Source organism: Myxocyprinus asiaticus, chromosome 1, assembly GCF_019703515.2.
Source record: "Myxocyprinus asiaticus isolate MX2 ecotype Aquarium Trade chromosome 1, UBuf_Myxa_2, whole genome shotgun sequence".
In the NCBI taxonomy this organism is placed as follows: Eukaryota; Metazoa; Chordata; class Actinopteri; order Cypriniformes; family Catostomidae; genus Myxocyprinus; species Myxocyprinus asiaticus.
This window is the reverse complement of record NC_059344.1, coordinates 5,725,836-5,749,497: the sequence shown is the minus strand read 5'-3', so window position 1 is coordinate 5,749,497 and position 23,662 is coordinate 5,725,836. Positions and strand designations below refer to the sequence as shown.

Sequence of the window (23,662 nt, the reverse complement as noted above, 5' to 3'; positions counted from 1 at the left end):
CAAGAAGCCTTCGTGGGCTCCGAATAAGAGGCCAGACTCGCTGTGAGATGAGCCGGTGGACTCATCCGGAAGCCCGACTGGGGCAGACGAGCGTGCTGGGGAATGGGAGGTCCGCGGTGGGATACCTGGCGGAGGCGATCCCTTTGGGGTCCCCAAATCGCCCCCAGTGCTAGCCACGCTGGCCTCAAACCCGTAGGTAGAAGGAATGAGGCGGATCATTCCTTGCTTTATTACGAAAGCAAGCCACGACTGCAACATTGCCATGGTCATGTTCTCGCAATGAGAACATGAACCATCCACAAACGCTGCCTCCGTGAGGGTCATGCCCAGACAAGAAAGACAGTGATCATGACCATCCGAATTTGAAAGATAACGACCGCAACCAGGAATAACACACAATCAGAAAGACATCTCTAAAAAGATGTTCCGTGCGTGCCGCTCTTTTAGAGAAATATACTCTTTTAGAGAAATAAACTCTTTCAGAAAATATACTCTTTTTTCTGCTGAAGCGCCCAGGGGCGTTCTCTGCAGTGCACCAGTGCAGAGGAGGGAGAAGACGCTGAAATGTGCCATCAGATCCAGCAGAGGTGAATGAACAGTAGAAATTCAGCTCCATTCGGCTCCGAAGAGAAAATATGAATGTGTGGTTACATTCTAGCTCCTTTTATACCCGTATGTCCGGGGGAGTGGCATGCAAATACCACTTGCCAATTTTCATTGGCCTTTTATCAAAGACCAGAGGTGTCTCGGGCTCCCAAGAGTGACCCCTAGTGTCACTACATCGACACAATGTCGAGTGAGTGACAGATAGGGAACAAGTAGCTACAAGTTGATTGGAAAACAAGGGGATGCAAGCTAACTGGTACACAATCCCAGACCAATAGGTCTACCTAAAAAATTAAAGAGTAAAATCACAAAAAATATTTAAACACAATAGATCCAGGCCACCCCACAGGTCGAATGAGTTTACAAACCGAGGATACGATAATTCGTTTAACCATGCTGATGCAATCAGTAGAGGAACAAACAAGTAGCTACAAGTTGATTGGAAAACATGGGGATGCAAGCTAACTGGTACACAAAACATAAAACATGAACTTCCATGCACCAATATGGCCTTGGAGCAGAGCCAGTGAATTAACAAAGATCAGACATTCCTGGGAGTAATTGGTGTGCCAAAAAATGTCTTCCAATCCCACTACAAAAGGTAGACTGATGTTGCACATGGCTCCCAGGTGATGCAGTCCTGCCACAGAAGGGGCAACCACGTGACTGTGACACGCTCGCAGGTGAGCCTTAATATATACTGGATTATGGGTTTCGATTGATTGATCATACTCACAGTCACATGAGACAAAAATTACTTTTACAAGGAGGTGACAGCCTATCATGGTACAGTCTACCTCTTGCTTTTACATCATTGCCTCGACAAAGAACCAAAGAAAGACACAAGGCCTGAAAAGAGCATAGATGGCACTGGACAGAACGAAAACCTTTAGGCACCAACCTAAAGAGAGACTTGAAGTGAAGTGTTTTGGATGGTAGGATGGTAGGGAGAATGATGATGTTTTATGAGTTCTTGCACATTTTAGCACAATGTCTGGAGTTTTCAGCAAATTTCTTATGAATATCAATGTTAATTTAACCTTACCCTGCTGGAGTGGTCACTCTTGACACAATTTTGCGGTGACGCCATCTGACCAGCTTAAATACATGATAAATCCTGTGCTGCCAGGGCGTGCTGAGTGAATCCAGTCATGCTTCCTAAGCATCCAATTACCCTGGTTGCTAGGGTGGGTAGGGTCATGTTGGGTTAACCTTCTCATGGTCACTATAATGTGGTTCTCGCTCTCGTCTTTTGCAGACTCTTTTGCAGAAAGGAAATTAAAAGTATAGTTTCCACTTTGTATATCAATTTGTTTACTCGTGAGCCAATGGAAGTAAATTCATAAAATTAATGTTATTATTGAAATGCATTGTACTGACTTGAGGTTAGCTCATTTAAAACATTCAGTATTTTTTTTAAAGTACATTGTTAAAAGGCATAATACATTATATATATATATATATTATAGTTTATAAACTTATAGACCCATTCTGTATATATGCAATGAAGCTGATGATGCACATTCTGCTTCCAAGCTCACGATTTATTTAAGCATCATGATTCTTTATCATTTTGCAGATATTTAAGTTGTGGAGGCCAAAACGTTTTCCCGCACATCCAAATTCTAATGTTGTTGAACACTTGTGAAACCAGAAAGACAAATGACTCTTGAAATTTCGTAATATTTAAAAAAATTTTTTTTTTTTTATTCACATTGCTTATAAACACACTGCTTGTCTCTTCTTACAGACTGGTATCAGGTTTCAGGGCATGTGAAATCCATTAAAATAACATATAAAATCTTTTTCCGACTTTCTCACATAAATCTGTTACTATGTGCCAGACAAGACAGCCATAGGCAAGTGCTACAGGAAGCATGGGGTGAAATGTCACCTGAGTATCTGAACAAACTGACAGCTAGAATGCCAAGGATCTGTCAAGCTGTCATCGCTGCACATGGAGCATTTTTTGATGAGAACTCTTTGAAGTAGTTTTTTTTTTTTTTTTAATAGTAATAGTAATTTTTCACATTATTAATGTCCTGACTATACTTTCTGATCAGATGAATGCCACTTTGGTGAATAAAAGTACCAATTTCTTTCCATAAGAGCAAAATCTGTACATTATTCCAAACTTTTGGCCACCAGTGTACACGAATGTATGAATGAGTAATGAGTCTACAGCTCCTACAGGCCAATCATTAATGAGAGTAACTACTTAAGATTACATCTGTGTACTTAGTAAATATGAACAAATAATGAATAGTTTAACTTTGAAATAGTCTATATATAACCCCATATATTTATCTCAATTAAACAGAGGAAATAGGTGATGATGAATTTCTTTACTGAAGACTCTTGCCTATTTGTAAAGTAAATAAAGAGTACCAATCATAATTATTAACTTAAAAATACTATGCAGGCTCAAACTTAAATTAACTTAACTAAAATATACCAAACACCCTTCTTGCACATTTTACTGGATAATTACATTAAGAATGGAAATATATAAATAAATAAAACATGAAAAATGACACGACATGTTTTTGTTTTTGGTTAAAATAGGTATGAATAATTGTTTATTAAACATTAATAACATCTGAGTTAAAAATCTACCACTATTTGCCAAGTTATGCATGCCAGTCAGCCTAATTACGCCTCCTGGTGTAACTGCATATCATTTCTAATGCATTTGAAAATGAATAGTTATCAATAAACCTTTTCATAACCTTTTAACAAAGGGAACTTTAATGTAAAGTGTTACCATTACTCCATTTAGACCCTTAATTATATTCAAGGACAAATATGTTTACATTTAGGACTATTTATTACATTTGTGCACTCAAAAGTGTGCCTGTTTTTTGTCACTGCATACTTTCTTTCCTATTAAAAGGAAACGTGAAAAATAGTAATAATAAAGAATGAGTAGGTGTGTCGAAGCATTTGATTGGTATTGTACATAGGTGAATTTATCCAAAGAAGACTCACACTTGACAAATTGTGTCTCAAATTTTTTTGTGGTATATGTGCTGTCAGGACAGGTAGATAATTCATGAATACAATGAGGTAATAACATTTTAATAGAATATATTTTTTCCTAAAACTGCTTGTTTAAGTTGTATAGACTCATTAAAACAATTGGAAAGGAGATGTGACTCAAACATTATAAGACTAAACAATACAAAGAATTTATGTGTAACTTTTATTACAATACAGTCTTTTTTCATGAGGTTCATCCACAATCCCAAATAAACTTTTCATCCAAAGGTTACATATTACATTCCATCTAATCAAGTCCAGACCTTCCACTGCTTGATCAGCACAACTGTAACTTTAGAATTATGCAAACCAGATTAATATCCAGCAAGAGTGATGCAATTTGACATGGGAACTCAGAAGGCAGTGCTGGAGTATCACCAAAATGCATTCCAATGCCCACATCATTCTGTTTGAGCTGTGTTTACACAAGTGATGTTAGCCAAGCATTGCGAAATTATCTGCATTTGCCAATAACTATTAACAGAAGTGATATTGAACTTGTGTAACAGTTCCACTGATATGCACTTTTTATTTTCTTTTGTTGTCATATGTTTTAGTGAATTGAGTAAATATTTAGAAAATGTTTTAAAATTCTTTCATCATTTACTAACTCTCATGCCATCCCAGATGTGTGACTTTCTTCTGATGAACACAAATTAAGATTTTTAGAAAAATATTTCAGCTCTGTAGGTCCATACAATGCAATCAACAGGATCCAAAGCTTTGAAGCTCCAAAAAGCATATAAAGGTAGCATAAAATCCATAATCTGTATGACCCCAGTGGTTTAATCCATATCTGCAGAAGTGATATGATAGGTGTGGGTGACACCCAACCCTCCTTTCAAACAACCCTCCTTTGCATGTTCAGGAGCCACCTACTGGGCTGTTGTGCAAATATGATTTATTTATTATTTTCCTTTCCTTCAGCTCTCACATCTTTCTTTTCCTTCTTCTCCCTGCCCAGTAGGTGGTGATATGCACAAAGAATGTGAATTGCCAAAAAGAAAAACAAAAAAAAATAATAATAATAAAAAAAGAAATAAGAACTCTGTATTTCGTGAACAAACAACGGAAAGCTGGTTGAAAGTGGAGTATACAGTAAATAATTTCTTAAATATTGATCTGTTTCTCACCCACACCTATCATATCACTTCTGAAGACATGGATTTAACCACTGGATTAATTTTATGCTAACTTTATTTGCTTTTTAGTCACAGTTCACTTGCATTTTATGGATCAACAGAGCCGAGATATTCTTCTAAAAATCTTCATTTGTGTTCAGCAGAAGAAAGAAAGTCATACACATCTGGGATGGCATGAGGGTGAGTAAACGATGAGAATTTTCATTTTTGGGTGAATTATAACTAGCTAATTACTTTGGATAAATGATAATGATAAAGGAACTAACAAGCTTTCTCTCTTACATATTTTTCAGTAGATGCTTTTTACTCATTCAGTGCTGAGAAGTACAATTTAACAGAGAGCCAGCCAAGTTCATTTGAATGTGATAAGGTAGTCTGGGTAGGCCTGACAGTCGTGGAAAACCACAAACATGGTGGGGTTCTGCATGTTATCCACCACGCTGTCAAAGGGATGGTTGGGGAGCAGGCGAATGGGAGGTGTCCTCATGTCCTTCTGACCTTGGTCGTAATAACCCGTAAGCACACGGGCCACAAACATGAGTTGGGCGCCATCTGTGGCAGGAACCGCATAGACAGGGTTGGCAGAGTAGCTAGCATTCACAGCAAAGTATGTTCCAACACCAAATAAAGTTGCTGAGAAGTGTATAAATAAAGGGCCATAAGTTAATCGAGTCAGACACAACAAGCCAAACAATCAGACACAACAAAAAACAAACAACATTTTAAACTTTCAAAAACAGAAATTACCATTTTGTCCAGCAAAATTGCGGTTAAAGTTAGAATTAATGATGGATTTGCAGGCTGCCTCCGTTGTGCCGTGATAAAGGATCTTCTCTCCTGATCTTACCATGGGACCATTCCTGATCTCCAGCTCTTTTTTGCGTGCCTCGTATAACCGCCGGAGATGCACATTCTGGATACGCTTAATCTATTAATAGAAGTTCACACACACACACAAACAACTTTTGTATATAAATAAAACCTTGTAGGACTTCCCACTCACATCTATGGTTCTTAAAGAGATAGTTCACCCAAAAATGACAGTTCTTAAATTGAATTACTTTAATGCCGTCTCAAACTTGTATGACTTTCTTTCTTTTGTGGAAGACAAACAATGAAATTTTGAAGGTGATATGATGTCAATATATCCATACAATACATGTCAATGGGGTCCAAAACATTCAAGCTCCAAAAAGGACATAAAGGCAGCAAAAAAGGTAATCTATACGACTCAAGTCATATTTCAAGTTTCAGATGGCATAAGTGTGCACTGACGTGCACAGAAAGGGGCAAGCCCCTGCCCCTTTCATTCACAAATCTAAAGGTGCCCTTTTGGTCATCCAGAAAAAGGGGAGAAATTGTAATAAATTAAAATAGTTAAATAAAATAAAATTGAAATCTTGTCATAATCTCACAATAACAGTAATAATGTGTTATTATGAGATTTCTTTATAAATCAGATTGGGGGCAGATTCCAATCATAAGTGATCCTCCCTATGCCCTATACTCACTTCAAAGTACAGAGCCCTTGAAGGGGGTACTCTGAAGGAAACATGGCATTACTGTATGAATGTACACTTCACTAAGTGTCTTGTGGAAGGGCCCTCCAAGAAAAGATTAATTTTTTCACTTTCGTTTTGAACGAGCTTTCGAGAGGCATCCCCTCCTGCAGGAGTGCCCTTCAAGGAAGCAAAAAATGCAGTTTTGCATTCACCCCGGAACATTGAAGTGTTCCTCAAATTACCTCAGATGAGAAACAGGTCAGATAAAAAAGTCCACTCCATGTATTGTGCTGTAAATTCATCAAAAGAATAATAATCGATTGCTACAGCATTTCCGACATCGCGTACCACTAGTGTAGACAGATTTATTCATTGTAATGGGAGCGGTCACGCCGCTTTTAGTGATATAAATTACTCTTTAATAGAATATTGACATAAACTGAAGGAGCTGTCAGATTCAGCCAAAGCCATTTTATTTTTTTATTTTTTTTAATAGCCATTAGACTAATCACTTTCAGAAAAATACCATTAGGCTACCACAATACCGCCGCTCCCTATACGCATATTACGCAGTCTGTGTAGGGCACCAATTCCCTAGGGGGGCACCAGAAACTCCACCGGCTGCCCTTACTCACATTATATTATATGTTATTCAAGGACCCTGTAGCATTCGCGGAACACAGTCGATCGCCTCGCGCTCACACTTTCTCATCGCGCCTTCACACCATGCATGATACCAGGGTAATGCCATGGTACTGAATGATTGATCATCTTCATATTTCATGATACTGTCATGGTACTCCAAGGTACTTTAAAAAATACCATGGTTTTACTATGGCACGTGTCATAAACATGGGGTTATCACAGACCATGTCTGAAAAAAATAAATAAGTGCATTTCCATGGTGCTTTTTATGAGAAATATAACAGAATAGGCTATTATTTGTGATAAAGGAAAAATGGAAAAAATTGTTTACAGTACATACTGTATATACAAGAAAAATGTATAGACAGATTTCCATGAGAATGACAGTAAAGATTCAGTTCAAGTAAATAATGATTATACTGTATTATAATAATGAAAAAATTAAATATTCCTTTAATATACACAGATTATAATTACTATAGGTGAGGGTTCCCACAGTCTCATTATCATTCAATTAACTTTTATGATATCATTTTTAAATGTATTATCAGGGCTGTTGATTTAACGTGTTCATTTGGTGTGATCAATTATATGAAAAACATCTAAAAAAAAATTACATAATTCCCCGACCCGTACGTATATTCTGTAATAAGGTGCAATTGAAGCTTGATTTAACTCCATGTTTTGGAGAAATCTGTGGCAGTAGGGGGCAGTCAGCACTCCAGTTGTACAGGCAACACCCCTCGTCAAACCAACCAGAGTAACAGGCAGCACAGCCACAGATGATGCTCTTTTGAGCTCAAAGACAGCTGGACAGAGCACAATATAACACAGGGGTCTCGAGACACATTTTACATTTAACTTGACACAGAGTTCTAAAAACACAGCGCTTATGACTAGAGACGCAACCAAAGTGAGATGTTTCAAAAGCGTTCATCTGAAGCATAGATCAACAATTAAAAAAAAGCACAGAGGGAAGTAGAGCAATAATAGGGTTACGTTCAATGATTTGGAAATAAACTAAACAAAATGTTTACTTTAAAAGCCACTTTTTGTTTTGTCTAAATGCTTGTGTGTTGCCACAGTATACAGTATTATGTATATGATGTATGTATTTGAATGATCTGAATTATAATATTTATTATATTATATATAATTATTTTAATTATTATATACTAAATTCTTTATTTCTCAGTAAACACTGATATGCGATTAATTGCGAATAATTAATCGACACTTATGTAATTGATTCGATTGACAGCCCTATTTATTGTACATATGTTTATATAAAGGAATATTCCATGTTAAATACAACAAACTCTTTCCATCTGTGGCATACTGTCTATTACCATAAACATGGAAAATGTGTTTACATTAATGCACTTACAACGAAAGTTAATGGGGTGATGAGCACCAGAATAAATGGTAAAAATTAAAATAAATATCAATTTATAAACATATTTAATTTGAAAACTTTGCTACAATTGATCCTGGAATTTTATTAGTCAGTGGATATTTACATGGATCAAAAAAAGCACTTAAAAGCATGACTGAATGGTCTTGTGGTAACATTTTTCCTTCAAGTACATGGGGTTCTGGGTTCAAATCTGTGTCTATCCTAACATAACTTTTGATTCAAATAAAACAAGATTGTATTCTGTAGACGGTGCATGTATACCATGAGTGGGGACACATTTGTTAGCAGTGAAGCGAGTATCTTATGCACGTGTATTGTGTGTATTACAAACAAAATGGAAACTCCTGCTCAAGAACTGGAGATGTTTTCCCAGTATTAGACACATCCCTGACGAAAGCTTTTTCAAAAAGTGGTGGGGACATGTTCCACCCGTCCAATCCATAAATGACACCTATGATTATCACATTGTTTCAAAGGTACAACCATAACGTTTAATTATATGTGTTAGCATGAGACTGTAGCTTTATTTGTATTTAACTGGGAGTTTTCCTTTCATACAACACAAATACAATTTATGTACCTTGAGCACTGTTTTTTTGACTGTCTTCTTGAAGTCCATTTTCACCCTCTCATACTCTTTAGATGACTGATCTAGGTTAATCACCTTTGTGACCTCACTTTGACTCATGTTGTCCCAGTAGATAGGCAAAGAAAAATCTGAAATGTAGATCAGAGTCAAGTTAGTGTCTTATGTTTATTTATGGTTCATTATAATCAAGCAAGTTTCATTTTACATTGTAAGCCTAGATTCCATCGAAATGATATCATGAAAGACGCCTCACCTGGAGGGTTCTCCAGTCGTTTGAGTTTGGTCACCTGTCCTGTCCCACATGCTGTGGCCACCATATTTCTCAAATTCACAGTCCATTTCACACCCTGTGCATCCACAATTCCCTCTTTTACATCCTGCCTCTCAAGCTTAAGATTCATCTCTTTGGCTACCTTCTGCCAAACGCCATGTTTTCCCAGAATGCACCATGTGACTTTGGTGAAGAGGTTTTCCTGATCCCGTTCCCTTACCTTTGAGTTAGAAAAACTGTAAATTAGGCCATGCAAAAAATGGGCATTTATTTATTTTAAGGGATAGTTCACGCAAAATAGAAAATTCTCTCATTTACTCACCCTCATCCCATCCCAGATGTGCATGACTTTCTTCTGCCGAACACAAATGAAAATTTTTAGAAAAATATCTCAGCTCTGTAGTGAATGATAGCCAGAACTTTGGATCTTTAAAAAGGACATAAGGGCAGCATAAAAGTAATCCATATGACAATGTTTAAATCCATTTCTTCAGAAGTGGTATGATAGGTGTGAGAAAGAAACTGATCAATATTTAAGTCATTTTTTTACTATAAATCTCCACCTTTGGCCAGCCCCAAAAGAAGAAGAATGTAAAAGAGAAAGTGGAGATTTATAGTAAAACAATAACTTAAATGTTGATCTGTTTCTCACCCACACCTCTCATATCGCTTCTGAACACAAGGATTTAACCACTGCAGTCGTATGGAAAATTTTATGTTTCTTTTATGAGTCTGTTTGAGGTTCAAAGTTCTGACCACCATTCACTTGCACTGTATGGACCTAGAGAGATGAGATATTATTTAAAAAAAATCTTAATTTATGTTCTGCAGAAGAAAGAAAGTCATATACATCTGGGATGGCAGGAGGGTGAATAAATGACGAGAGAATTTTCATTTTTGGGTGAACTGTTCCTTTTAAGAATGTGATAGCCTACCCAACAGGATGGTTAGTCAGCAATTATTAAAGTGATGGATAAATAAAATAATGTTTTCATTGATTTCTTTTTATCGTATTATTACTAAGTACAGTTTATTAAATGGGTACATATATATACATACGTATATACAAAATATCACATTTAACCATATCATGTTGTTCCATTCTATTTCTCACCTGCCTACGAAGTGCACTTTGTATCAGTCTAACCACTTCATTCACTCCATCCTTCAGCCCTGACACTACCCAATTATCTGCGTTGCTCTGTTGCATCTGCAGGTGCAATGAATTTAGTTTTGAGCACAGCTGGTCCACCTCATCATCAGTGAGGCATCCAAAATCCTCAGAGGAGAAAGAGTGTGTAGAACACTGGTTGTCATATGCCCGTTTAAGTTCTCGGCAGGCATGAGACACATCATCATTGGTAAATCCAATGACTAGAAATGCAGCTGTGGACTGAGTGACAGGCAAAGACGTCACAATAGAACTAAAGTTGAGAGATGATGGTAAAGACTGTGATTGACGCTCTCTTATTGATACACTGGCCCCTGTAGTGAGTGCACTGTGTCCTCTGGTGGTTGCATGGAAAGCTACATGAGGTGCAGGAGCTGAAAAATGTGCAAGTGCCATATTGACAGTGACTGTCTTGTGAGATAAAAAAGATAAATAAAAATGTATCTGACAAATAAATGTTATTGCCTCTGCATGGCTCATATTTGTCCTCACCTGTCAGCTGTGTATTAACACTGAATATTTGCTGTGCCATTGCTTTAAACTCCAGAAAAACGTTGATCTTCAGTAGAATGATGCGAACAGTTTTGAGGTAATGAAAGTAAGCTCCTTGAACAGCATCTTTTACTCCCTCTAGAATGGACTTGGCCACCACACTTGGATCCAAACCTCCTTTTCCTGCACAGCCCAAAAGTTTAAATGGACATGGGAGTGGGCAAATGTCCATTCCCAGTGCCAAAGTGTCTGTTCCATTATACTAAATTAAAATAAATATTTTTGAATTTAAAACTTGACTAAATTTAAGTTTGATTTAATTTTGACGGAATTCTGTTATGAAATTTAAATGCGTAAATCTTAAAATTAGGCTACTATATATATATATATATATATATATATAGATTTTTTTTTGTTTTGTTTTGTTTTTGTTTTAAGATCTTCAAAAGAACAGCGGTCGTTTAAATAAATAAAAAATAAATACTAAAAAATAAAATATGGAAACCCATAATAAAACTGCCCCAAAGACAAATAAGGGTTAGACTGCCAGTGTCCAGTTTATTATTTTGCTATTTATGTTATAAAGTAATAATGTAGCTATACTGACCAGCGCAGATAGCAGGAATGGCCACTGACTTGTAGCTTCTACCCTCACAGTGAACCACTATGTCTTTAGCCAAGGTTTTGATGACACTTGGATCCCTCTCTCCACACACATGTATGATCAGCTTACAAGGGAATCCTCCTGGCTGGGTCGTGAAGATCTGTCCACGCTGTACCTGAACTGAAGATCATATACAGTATATACAAGGATGGTGTTAGTGCATGGCATGTTGCATATCATTGCTGCTTTGTACTTGTTTTAGTTGTTAAATGGATATCCTCTGCAGGACGCCGAATTTATTTTGTAGTGTCCTGATTGTATTAGTATAGTGAACAACTGAAAAATAAAACATATTGGCAACTTCAGTGTAATAAGTTTTTATTCTGTTGTTTATTTCTTTATTTATGGCCGAATTTGGAGATCACATCTGTATTTCTCCTTTTGTAATACTCAGTACAAAAGATGAACACACTACACTGTAAAAAATATTTGTAATTTTGACGGTAAAAAAACATTAGTAATCTGGTGTAACAATGCTGGAAACAGGCAGATGAAGAGACGATGGTGAAGTGAAGAACCCAAGTGCAGTTCGTTTCCAAACATGATCCAAAAAACCCTGACTCCTAACGTGAACAAAACGACTCGACTCGACTCGACTCGACAACAAAGTTACATACACAGTACCTGACCCTAGACAATGGCAAACATGAGGGCTAAATACAAGGACATGTGTAACAGGTAAACAAGACAACCAATCACAAGACTAAACTCTAAACAAGATAACAAGACTAAATTAAATTAAACCAATGAAAAGACAAGACTAATAACAAAGTAATTAAACAATGAACCAATGAATACAAGACACATGAACAGGGGAAACACATGACAAGATCACATGAGGGAACAGGAAATCACATGACATGACAGGAACAGGAACTAAACTTGAAAATAAAAGACATGAAAACAAGAACAAAACACATAAACATGACATCTGGTAATTAGCTTACCAAATACAGTGAAACAATTATATTATATTTAACAAGACATAACATGTTATTTTACATTATTTTTAAAAAAGATGTTTTTTAAAGGCAAAAAGATTGAATTACCTAATAGTTCACAGTGAGAATTTACTGTATATTGGGTTTAACCAGACAATAGTTTTACTTCTATGGTAAACTAATGTTAAAATCGCAGTAAAAAACAACAATCGAGCATACCTAGAGGTCCCAGCATGACCATCACATTTGATTATTTTATATTTTCTTTTCTTTTATTGATTATATATTTTATTATTCTGAAAGAGGTGTGAAAACTTATGAGACAAAATATGGTCTCAACTACATAGTGTATATATATATATATATATATATATATATACAGTACTGGGCAAAAGTTTTAGGCACTTAAGATATTTCACAAAAACATTTGTCTTAAGATGGTTATTTATATCTTCAGCTTTATTGAATCAAAATGAAATATACATTTTAGACTCCCAAACATTCCTTTTGCAAATAGAATAGAATAGAATAGAATAGAATATAATAGAATAGAATAGAAGAACAGGGAGCCCTGCAATAGATTGCATGACCCCCACAAAGCCCCCCACTGAACATCGAGTCTGGGATTACATGAAGAGGCAGAAGCAATTGAGACAGCATAAATAGATAGAAGAACTCTGGTGAATTCTCCAAGAAGCTTGGAACATCCTATCTGCCAACAACCACGAAAAACTGTGTCCAGGTGTACCTAGGAGAATTGGTGCTGTTTTGAAGGCAAAAGTGGTCACACGAAATATTGATTTAGCTTTTTTTGTTGTTGTTGTTTACTGGTCTTTGTATGACGTTAATTTATAAATGAAAACTATTCATGGCATTATTTTTGAAGAAATCCTCACTAGGCCTAAAACTTGTTTATTGACCAGTTCTTCTGGAAGGGCCACTCTTGATAAACTTTAAATCATTATGTGGCTTTCTGTTTTACCACCTCTTTTACTATGGTGGTTAACAGTACATTTAAAAGTACAAATATGGCTTATTGTATTTCCCGTAGGTTGACATAATAACACTAGTTGTCAAGTAAACAGCTAACAGTAAAAACGATTTTGTTTTACAGTGGAGCTTTCAGTATTATTGAATAGTTCAAAAGGCAATCTAATCTTCTTTTATTTGAAACTTTAAGTTTAAATTGTAGTTTTTAATGCTAAAATAATACAATTATGCTGAATGCCTCTGAAGCAGCCATGTTGTTAACATTTATAGTACAATCCAATAATATACACTGAAAAAAAATGGCTATTAAGATTTAGTTTCTCAAGTTTTTGCACACAGTTTTTCTAAGTAATTTTGAATGGTATAAAATTAAGTAAAATCTACAGTACTTAACTGTCACTGTCATGACAGTGAGTATATTTATCTTAAATTTCAGTTAATTCTGTAACTTTAACTTTTTCTGATTTACATTTAGTCATTTAAACTTTCCTTATAAACACAATTAACATGTACGACTTGACATATGAAAGGCTTCCACAGGGATGCTTAATGTATGCTTTTTAGTCTATCGGACAACATCACCTTGTACTACAGGTGAAAGAAACATGTTACAGGGCTGCGCATGCAGACCTGAACACACGCAAAACACAATGATGGTAACAATTTATTTTTTTTTATTATTATTTATATCACGAACATGTAATTCTGAGTAGAAAATGAACTGCAGACTTCACAAAACAAAAAGTTTCCAAACATAACAGCAAAATCAACAATAAAAAAACGGTTTAAATATAGTTGAAAACAGTGAAACCATGCAAGCTCATTAATTGTTCAAGTGTGAATTGACTTCATATTTTCAGGTTCATGCTTCAACTTACCTTTGCTTAATCTTTTCTGCTATTTTGCAAAGTAAAAACACACAGTGTCTATAAAGACTGGAAATGTTTCTTCAGCCTCTCAAGGTAAAAATCAAGTTATCAAAAAGGCATGTTGGGTATACTGCAGGATTTGTAAAAACAACACCTTCAATACTTGCACACACAATAATTTCATCATATTTAACCAGTCTATAACATTCTTTGGAACATATTTGACAAGAGTCAATTCATATTTGGATTTAAATCCATGGCTAATTTTATAAAAGAATTGGTGATTAATTTTGCTTACCCCCAGTCAGATTAGCCTGGACTTGTGATCCTGCCTTAGTAAGGATGTCTTTACACACTCCTATAAAATGAGAGATTTGATCAGATCCCAAATAATAAATTAATTAATTAAATATGTCTAAACTGTTTATCATATCTGATATAGTTTTGGTTAAGACAATTGTGAGAACTTAACCTGTTTGAAAGTCCTTAAAATCAGTAGTGTTGACAATGGCATCAGTAGTCTCATTGGTGATGTCACCAAACACTAGATGGAGCTGAATCCCATCTACTGCCATGATGACCTCATCAAGGTCAGTTGTCAATGAGTGGAAAAGAGCTGTGGCAACCAGCAAAAGACAAGCAAATGTATGAAATACTTTCCAGGGCTGCATTTATGTAATATTTACATACAGAACATACTTTCCTAGCATAACAGGGTTTAAATATTGTAAAATTGGTAATTGGATGTTCAAAATGTTATTCTTTTATTTGTGCTTGATACATTTTATCTATATATTGATAACGAGATTATATTTATAAATTTTTAATCAGACACTCTTGCCTTGCCCTGTGTTGTCCACCATTTTTGCATTCAGAGTGTTACAGACTGTCTGGAACATCTGCAAAATATTTCCAAAATATTGTAAACATCATTGCATAGCCTGTAGAAAACATAATTACATGTGTATAATTACAAGTATATGTTATCTTTAATTGCTTAACAGTCAAATAGCCATAACCAATCACACGTTCAGGTAAAGATAGTTGGATTAAGGTTGTTTACCTCCTCAGAATGAGTGTACCTAGGCATTATGGGGATGCAAATGGTGTGGAGGGAACCAGTGGATCCATATAGAAACTTTTCGATCTCGTCAGTGAGAATTTTAATGGCATCTTTGACAGGTATTGACAGCACTAAACCAGGTCCAATTATTGGCAATGCAACAGAACCCCAGGAGTGCTGTTCACATAGCGCCAGAACTTGGCAAAGTCCAGATTGTAGTGCCTATGACAAGTTCATGACATCAAAAGTACATTAGCCTATCAATTCAACTGCCAAAATACCTCCCTACTGGCAGGGAGAAGAATTTCAAGCAAAAAAAAAAAAAAAAAAAGACTTATCGATCTGTTTCTCACCCACACTTATCATATCACTTCTGAAAATCTGGATTAAAACACTGGAGTCGTATCGATTACTTTTATGATGCCTTTATGTGCTTTTTGGTGTTTAACATTTTTGGCACCCATTCATTTACATTGTATGAACCTACAGAGCTGAAATATTCTTTTAAAAATCATAATTTGTGTTGTGTGGAGGAAAGTCTGGGATGGCATGAGGGTGAGTAAATGATGAGAGAATTTTCATTTTGGGGTGAACTATCCCTTTAATCTTTTTGTAGAACTTTGTATTGTTACATCCCTGGGTATGGATGCAGGTGCAAGGAACAGGTGCAATGAGTTACCTGATGAGTCCTGGATTGAGCAGGCTTATAAAAAGGCCCTTCTCCTCAGTGTGTTTGCCTCCCCTCATCAGCACCTTGATTTTTTTCTGTTGATTTTTTCTGATTCTTTATTTTGTTTTTCTTTTTGTTTCCTTTTCTTATTACATATTTAGATATATATTTTTTTACTTTAAAATAAATCATATTTTTTGTTTAACTCTTATCCACGTGTGGCCTCCCCTTCATGTTACTCTGCCTTGAGCCGGGTGGTTTGTAACAGTTTTACCACAACACATCCTTGATTCTTTCTTAATACCATTCTATGGGCCCTGTTCTAAGGCCACTCTACGTATGGGGGCATGGCCATGAAGTTTTGGTATTTTCATGCATTTGCTAACTATAGGCATAAGTGGGTTGGTGAAATTGTACACGCAAAGCACATGTGATATAAATAAAGGCAGTCCATTCATAAGACGTTGGAGCAAGTGAACAACACAAATATAGACCGTTTGTGTCTTACGTTATAATTCTACATCAAGACATGCTCTTTAGGTGTGGAAGAGGTGGTGTGCATCAAGGCTAATTGGATGTGGACTCCTACATTATAGAGAATGTAAGTATAACCAACATACTGTTATTCTAAGACATTGTTCAGGCTTTTTAATAAAATCCCTAAACCAAAACCAAAATAATTAATTGTAACTCCTCCTAGAACGTTCTACATCCACAAAACTCGGCACAGATCTTCAGACTGTTCTGACTTTGTGTTCTATACTGTATCTTTTCTAACTGATTGGAGTTTTCCCAAAAATCTGACTGCAAGGCCTGTATTACCTTTAAATTTAAAAATAGTTTTAAACTATTTTAAACTTTCGGACAAGGCTTTGTCAAACCAACATCAAAGTTTGTTCTTTCTTGAAAAACTTTACCTACCTGGTTAATCATATTGATCTACTGACATAGAACACCATGGCTGGCATTAACTGTCAGGAACATCCCCAACATGCTAATGCACAGACTGTGTTTAGACTTTGCGCTGAGAGTAGACATGGTTCTTAGATGTCTTAAGCGCAATTACCTATTTCTCAAAAAATAGCAAGTAAAACTTTGTGGCACTAAATTAACATGGTCCTCGCATATATTTTCACAAATCTCCCCACTGTTTGCACACACACCCCCACAGATAGCGCGATCACTCCTACTGACGCCCAGTAGCGCATTGCTTAGGCACAAACATTTTACTTAGATTAAGCGTTCTCACGAAAAGTGGATAAGACATAGCACACTGTCATAACACATAATGTCATGTTTATTAAAGTGGGTATGAAAATAGAGCCCACTGTCTCTTACTTGTCCACTGTTGTACTTTTTTCCACCTTTGGGCACACATTCCATGAAGAAAATCTTAGAGCATCCCAACGTTGGTGTCCCATCAACCTCCAGCACATCTCCAGGTCTAAGTGTACGCTGTCCCTTGGCACTATTGAAATTACTCTGAAGCTGTTGTCCTGCTTTTTGCAATAGGCAAGATCCAACCATGGTTGAGGTTAAGTTCATTTGTACCATTGGAGCAACAAACACATCAGCCTATATTAATGATGGAAATAAAACAATTTATTTAGAATGGGTGCTTGGGAGGTTATTTACTCAGGCTAATTCATTTGAAATTAGTACCTGGTCTTCATAAGTCTTACCTGCTGTTCCTCAAGACCACCAATCACCAGTTTAATGTGGATCGCTTTGTCAGAGTAATTGGTCTGCGTTGGTTGTGGTATAGATGCAGTATTTGGTAAGTTCTGGAGACTGGTAAAACTTGTGTCTTTCGTCACTTTACCACCTTCTTGTTCCTCATCAATGGGCAGTATCCGAACCATAAAAGAAGCCTGTGCTAGTTTCAAGGTCTCCATACCTTCCCCTTGAAAAAATGGTTGAACTCCAGGTCCATTTACCACAAATCGTTTAGTGAAAAGTTTCTGTAGGCCTGACTCAAGGTTTTCCTTCAAACATTCAACTTCACAACGAGGTCCTGTGAGGTGGACACATGGGGAAGGTGTACATGTTGGATTGATTTCCACAGTACTCTTCTTCACTCCGACTAGCGACAGAATCTCAGAGAAGTGTTTTACCATCTCTGTCATGGGAAGAGGCAGGCAGTGATGGGTGTTCTCATGGTTTTGTTTGTATTCTAACAAGATGTTCTTCAGCCTACGAACTTCAGTAGTGTAGCCCACTAGTTGCGCATCGATTCTGGGGTCAGAAATCGAGCTGCGCTGATAGCTAAGCTCCACTTTAACACCTCCACGATTGGCTTGTTGGACGGCTTCGCTCAAAGCCTCCTTCAGTGTAGTAAATCCAGATGACTGCTTATCAGTCTGCTCCAGAGATACAGTCTCAAAACACAGTTCTGTCTGCATGGCAGCAGCTGCCTCCTGTAGCGCTCCGTCTGACAAACTCAACAGAAGGAGATCTGAACCTGCGGTCTCAAGCATAACTGGGCTGCGGAGGCTCTGCTGAAATCGGTTTTGGAAGTGCTGTACTCCATCACTTGATGCCAAGAAGTTAATTTGTTTGTGATGCAACAGGATTCTCTTTTCTTTAACTCCTCTTGCTAAGTTTAAAAGATCCTTTTTTCCAGCATGGACCTCTTTCTCTGGACCCTCCAAAGTCAGAATGCCTGGCCTTTCTTGTTTGATCATAATCGCAGGGAAATTAGACTTTCTGATCTCTTCAAACGGTTCTCTCACAAGGGCAAATTGTTTCTCAGATATGGCACACTCTGTTTGAACCTGCTGTTTGGCCTGCAAGGCATCTACAAATTTTAAAATCTTTTCCACCTGGTCACGCTCTCCAACCACAACAGCTAAACACGCTTCTTCTTCATGATAGATTTTTAGGGTCTCATTGAAGAGGAAAGAGTTTTCTTGTAAAATTGCCAATCTGTCTGTTTCAACCTCAAAGTAGATAGTGTATCGGTTTTGTAGCTCCTCAAGCACTTGCTCCACTGAAAACTCCCATTTTTTAAGGGGACAATTGTCTTGAGCTGTCTGGTCCCTTACTACCACTATCTCTTCAGAGTCAGTGTGGATCTGGAAGGTGCTGGAGAGCAAAGAGAGTCGTTGCTCCAAGTCTGAAGACACCTTTGTGCATTCAATGAGGTAGCGTAGAAGATAATGCTCCAGTTTAAAAACTTTCTCCACATTTTTAGCACTTGCATGTGTCTAAATGAAGGAACAAATGATGGTGACATTTATGAATGGTATGTACATAATGCTTCATAATGAATAAGCAGGACAATTCTGTCACAGCAGTTCATAGCGTGTGTATGGAACAGAATTCATGCCGTGTTAAAATTAATAATGTTAAATACAATACACTCAAAACAACTAGTCAGAGGTAATCACTTACTGAAATCGGTGAGGGATGTTGGAACCCCATTGAAGATTTTCAACCATCTGGTGTAATGTCATAGGATGATTCATATTTCAGTAAAAAAATTGCAAGATGCAAAGTATTGATAGTGTAATGGAACGAACGCCTCTCTCTCGCATCAGCATCGGTCCATCTCTTCTAATGCTCATCTTAAAGGAATAGTTCACCCAAAAATGAAAATTCTCCTATCATTTACTCACCCTCATGCCATCCCAGATGAAGATTTTTAGAATAATATTTCAACTCTGTTGGTCCATACAATGCAAGTGAATGGTGGCCAGAATTCTGAAGGTCCAAATATTAAATAAAGGCATCATAAAAGTAATCAATACATCTTCAGTGGTTTAATTAATGTCTTCTGAAGCGATCCAATCGGTTTTGGGTGAGAACAAACTAAAATATAACATCTTTTTCACTGTACATCTTGCCATTACAGTCTCTAAGCACAATCATGATTTCAAGCTCGATTACACTAGCATTGTTGCATGCACAGAGCACTAGATGACGCTATAGGAAGTGTAATCAAGCTTGAAATCACGATCGCCAAGGAGACTGCTGTCAAGATTTATAGTAAAAAAGGAGTTACATTTTGGTCTGTTCTCACCCAAAACTGATTGGATTGCTTCAGAAGACATTGAATAAACCATTGGAGATGAATGGATTACTTTTATGCGCCTTTATGTTATATTTGGACCTTCAGAATTCTGGCCACCATTCACTTGTATTGTATGGACCTACAGAGCTGAAATATTCTTCTAAAAATCTTAATTTGTGTTCTGCAGACTAAAGAAAGTCAAACATCTGGGATGGCAGGAGGGTGAGTAAATGATGAGAGAATTTTAATTTTGGGGTGAACTATTCCTTTAGGCAAGATAGATTCCCAACTGGAGCGAATATGAGTGAAGAGGGGTGCAAAAACGATCCTTGCTGGGCAACGTGTGATGAGGCGCACCTGAAGTTAAAGGGATAGTTTACCCCAAAATGATAATTCTCTCATCATTTACTCACCCTCATGCCATCCCAGATGTGTTTGACGTTCTTTCTTCAGCATGAATATCTCAGATCTGTAAGTCCATACAATGCAAGTGAATGGCGATCAGACCTTTGTAACTCCAATAATCACATAAAGGAAACATAAAATGAATCCATACAACTCCAGTGGTTAAATCTATGTCTTCAAAAGTGATATGATACAGTAGGTGTAGATGAGAAACAGATCAAAACTAAAGTCCTTTTTAACTCTAAATCTCAACTTTATCTTTCACTTTTACATCTGAAATTCACATGTAGTGCCTGTTTATTTTCACTTTCACATCTGTAAGTTAAAGTGGAGATTTATAGTAAAAAAAGAACTTAAATATTAATCTGTTTCTCACTCAATTCTATCATATCACTTCTGAACACATGATTTTACCACTGGAGTCTAATGGATTACTTTTATGTTTCCTTTATGTGAATTTAGGAGCTACAAAGCTCTGATCACCATTCACTTGCATTGTATGGACCTACAGAGCTGAGATATTTTTCTAAAAATCTTCATTTGTGTTCTGCAGAAGAATGTAAGTCATACACATCTGGGATGGCATGAGGGTGAGTTAATGATGAGAGAATTATAATTTTTGGGTGAACTATCCCTTTAACATTTAACTTTCCAAATAGTGTAAAGTGTCACTCAATAGAATGCAATACAGCTGTGTGGAATACATTTTGCATTCTGGCATAAATTCAGCATTTTATTCTTTAAATATCCCCACTGAATGTTTTTCAGTGAAGATGTATTCTGTATAAAAATACAGAATAATTGTGCTTTTTATTGTGACACAATTTCCACAAGTTGTTAAGGAAAATCAATGTTTTGAGTTTATTGAATTTAACATAGTTCCTCTGTAATGACTGCATTTAAATGTGGCATTCTGCTCCATATGTGTGGTTTCCGAGAAATGTTGAAGCCATTTACTTTAAACACATAGCAAGTCTCTTTCTCTCATGCCCTCTGGGGAAACAGGTTTGTCCACATTGTATCATCACCAAGTATAGCAGTGCTAATGAATTATCACAGTAAGCAAATCTAAATATAATTGTTGTTTTACAACTGTGCAACGAACCTGTTGATCAGATGCTTTGGGTTGTTTGTTGCTTTCAGCAACATTATCACGGCTTAACGAAACACAAATTTCCTCTTGTCCTGGTAGAAGGATGAAGTGATCTTTTTGGCTTAGTACTCTTTCCTGGGCTTTGAATTCAAATGCATTTTGATGAGTACGAATTGTCATAATAATAAGTTTAATAATATTACAGTACTAATCCTACAGATTGAGATTATGCAAACTACTGTATGTCAATATGCCAACAATTATGACCTGGTTGAAAGAAAGATGAAAGTACACTAAATAAAATAAATATAAAGCTGCTCACCTTCTTTCTTCCTAAAACATATCTTGTAGATACTGTCACCCACTTTTTGGACTTCACACTCACCCCCTCCAGATTTTCTCCTGATTTGAAAGTGCAGTTTTATTTGTTTAAGTGAAGCATCTGAAAGATTCTTTGCTTCAAAAAACAGAGCATGCTGGTAGTTTTCCATCTTCAATCTGAATACAGTCCCTGAGTTACTTTCACTTTTAGTTCATACCAGTTTCTTTGGCCACACCTCCCACTTACTCCTGATTCTGTAAAATAGTGCTGTGGCACAAAAACATTTATCTATACCATTACCATAACTCAAAGAGATCATTCTCAACTATGGACTACCAACTGCAAAAGCTGACTGTGAGATACCTGGTGAGATGTTTTGAAACTTTAATGATATTTAACTTATTTTAATGGCGCTCCCCAGAAGCATTTGAAAGCAGACACATTGCGCACACTTCTTTTTTGACAGGGAACACTACCTAATAATTATCACTGAACTATTGTGTTTAAAATATTCTGCATTGTGAAACAAAATAATACAAATGTGAAAATATGATTTTACTACTGCTGTTGTGCAAATCCCTAAAATATTTACAGTATAAAGAATCATATTAATATTTAAATGAATATTCTGTGTTCAATACAAGTTTTGAATTGTACAAGTTTGTAAATTTGTGGCATAATGTTGATTACCACAGAAATTAATTTTGACTTGTCCCTCCTTTAAAAAAAAAATACAAAAAAAAATACAAAAAATCTGGGTTACAGTGAGGCACTTACTGTACAGTGGAAGTGAATGGGGCCAATTTGCAAATGTTAAAATATTCACTGTTCTGAAATTATAGCCACAAGTCATAAACAATATACGTTTAACATGATTTTAGTGTGATAAAATCACTTAAATGGATAGTTCTCCCAAATGTGAAAATTCTTTCATCATTTACTCACCCTCATGCCATCCCAGATGTGTGACTTACTTTCATCAGCAGAACATAACTGAAGATTTTTAGAAAAATATCTCAGCTCAGTGGGTCCATATAATGTAAGTGAATGATGACCAGACCTTTGGAGCTCAAAAAAAAAAAAAACATAAAAATCACATAAAGAAACAAAAGTAATCCATACAATTCCAGTGTTTAAGTCTATGTCTTCAGAAGTGGTACGATAGGTGTGGGTGAGAAACAGATCAATATTTAAGTCCTTTTTTACTCTAAATCTCCACTTTAAATTTCACTTTAAGATGTGAAAGTGAAACTAAATAGACACCACATGTGACTTTCAGATGTAAAAGTGAAGTGGAGATTTAGATAAAAAATAAAAAATAAAAAAAATAAAAATAAAAGGACTTAAATATTGATCTGTTTCTCACCCACACCATCATATCACTTCTGAAGACATGGATTAAACCACTGGAGTTTTATGGATTACTTTTTTGTTTCCTATGTGATTTTTGGAACTACAAAGGTCTGATCACTGTTCACTTGGATTGTGAATTACAGAGCAAAAATATTCTTCAAAATCTTAATTTGTGTTTTGCAGAAGAAAGAAAGTTATACACATCTGGGATGGCATGAGGGTGAGTAAATTATGAGAGAATTTTTATTTTTAGATGAACTATTCTGTTGGCTGAACTATTAGCTGTGCAATCCTCTAGTGTTTTTTTTTTTTTTTCTCAGATGATACATGGCATACAAAATTCATTTGAAATGTAAATCCTGGTGACAACCTTTTAAACATCACTTGTTTGTATTTGATTTGACAA

The 23,662-nt window shown here is 36.2% G+C and overlaps 1 protein-coding gene across 4 annotated transcripts; it reads right to left on the bottom strand.

Annotated features, from left to right (window-relative positions):
* Positions 1–4,170: 4,170 nt before the first annotated feature.
* LOC127441512 (protein mono-ADP-ribosyltransferase PARP14-like) lies at positions 4,171–23,005 on the bottom strand. 4 transcript variants are annotated; one of them, XM_051699033.1, is made up of 15 exons: positions 21,904–23,005; positions 21,594–21,721; positions 17,754–19,277; positions 17,410–17,646; positions 15,402–15,623; positions 15,180–15,237; positions 14,811–14,954; positions 14,637–14,696; positions 11,482–11,658; positions 10,875–11,057; positions 10,326–10,756; positions 9,194–9,431; positions 8,932–9,068; positions 5,535–5,715; positions 4,171–5,420 (listed from the first exon to the last, which is right to left on the bottom strand). In XM_051699033.1, the coding sequence occupies exons 1-15, from the start codon at positions 22,070–22,072 to the stop codon at positions 5,140–5,142; spliced, it is 4,170 nt and encodes a 1,389-aa protein (XP_051554993.1). In that variant the 5' UTR covers positions 22,073–23,005; the 3' UTR covers positions 4,171–5,139. The 4 variants fall into 4 exon arrangements, with proteins under 4 accessions (XP_051554993.1, XP_051555002.1, XP_051555017.1 ...); XM_051699042.1 differs by having other exon boundaries at positions 21,594–21,673; XM_051699057.1 differs by lacking the exon at positions 21,904–23,005 and adding an exon at positions 19,465–19,511 and having other exon boundaries at positions 21,594–21,660.
* Between the last annotated feature and the right edge of the window lie 657 nt (positions 23,006–23,662).

Coding starts and splice junctions, on each gene's coding strand:
- LOC127441512 (XM_051699033.1), bottom strand. CDS start 22,072: ATGGAAAACTACCAGCATGCTCTGTTTTTTGAAGCAAAGAATCTTTCA. Junction 17,647..17,753: donor GTGGTCTTGAGGAACAGCAG/GTAAGACTTATG, acceptor TCATTAATATAG/GCTGATGTGTTTGTTGCTCC. Junction 5,421..5,534: donor CAATTTTGCTGGACAAAATG/GTAATTTCTGTT, acceptor TACACTTCTCAG/CAACTTTATTTGGTGTTGGA.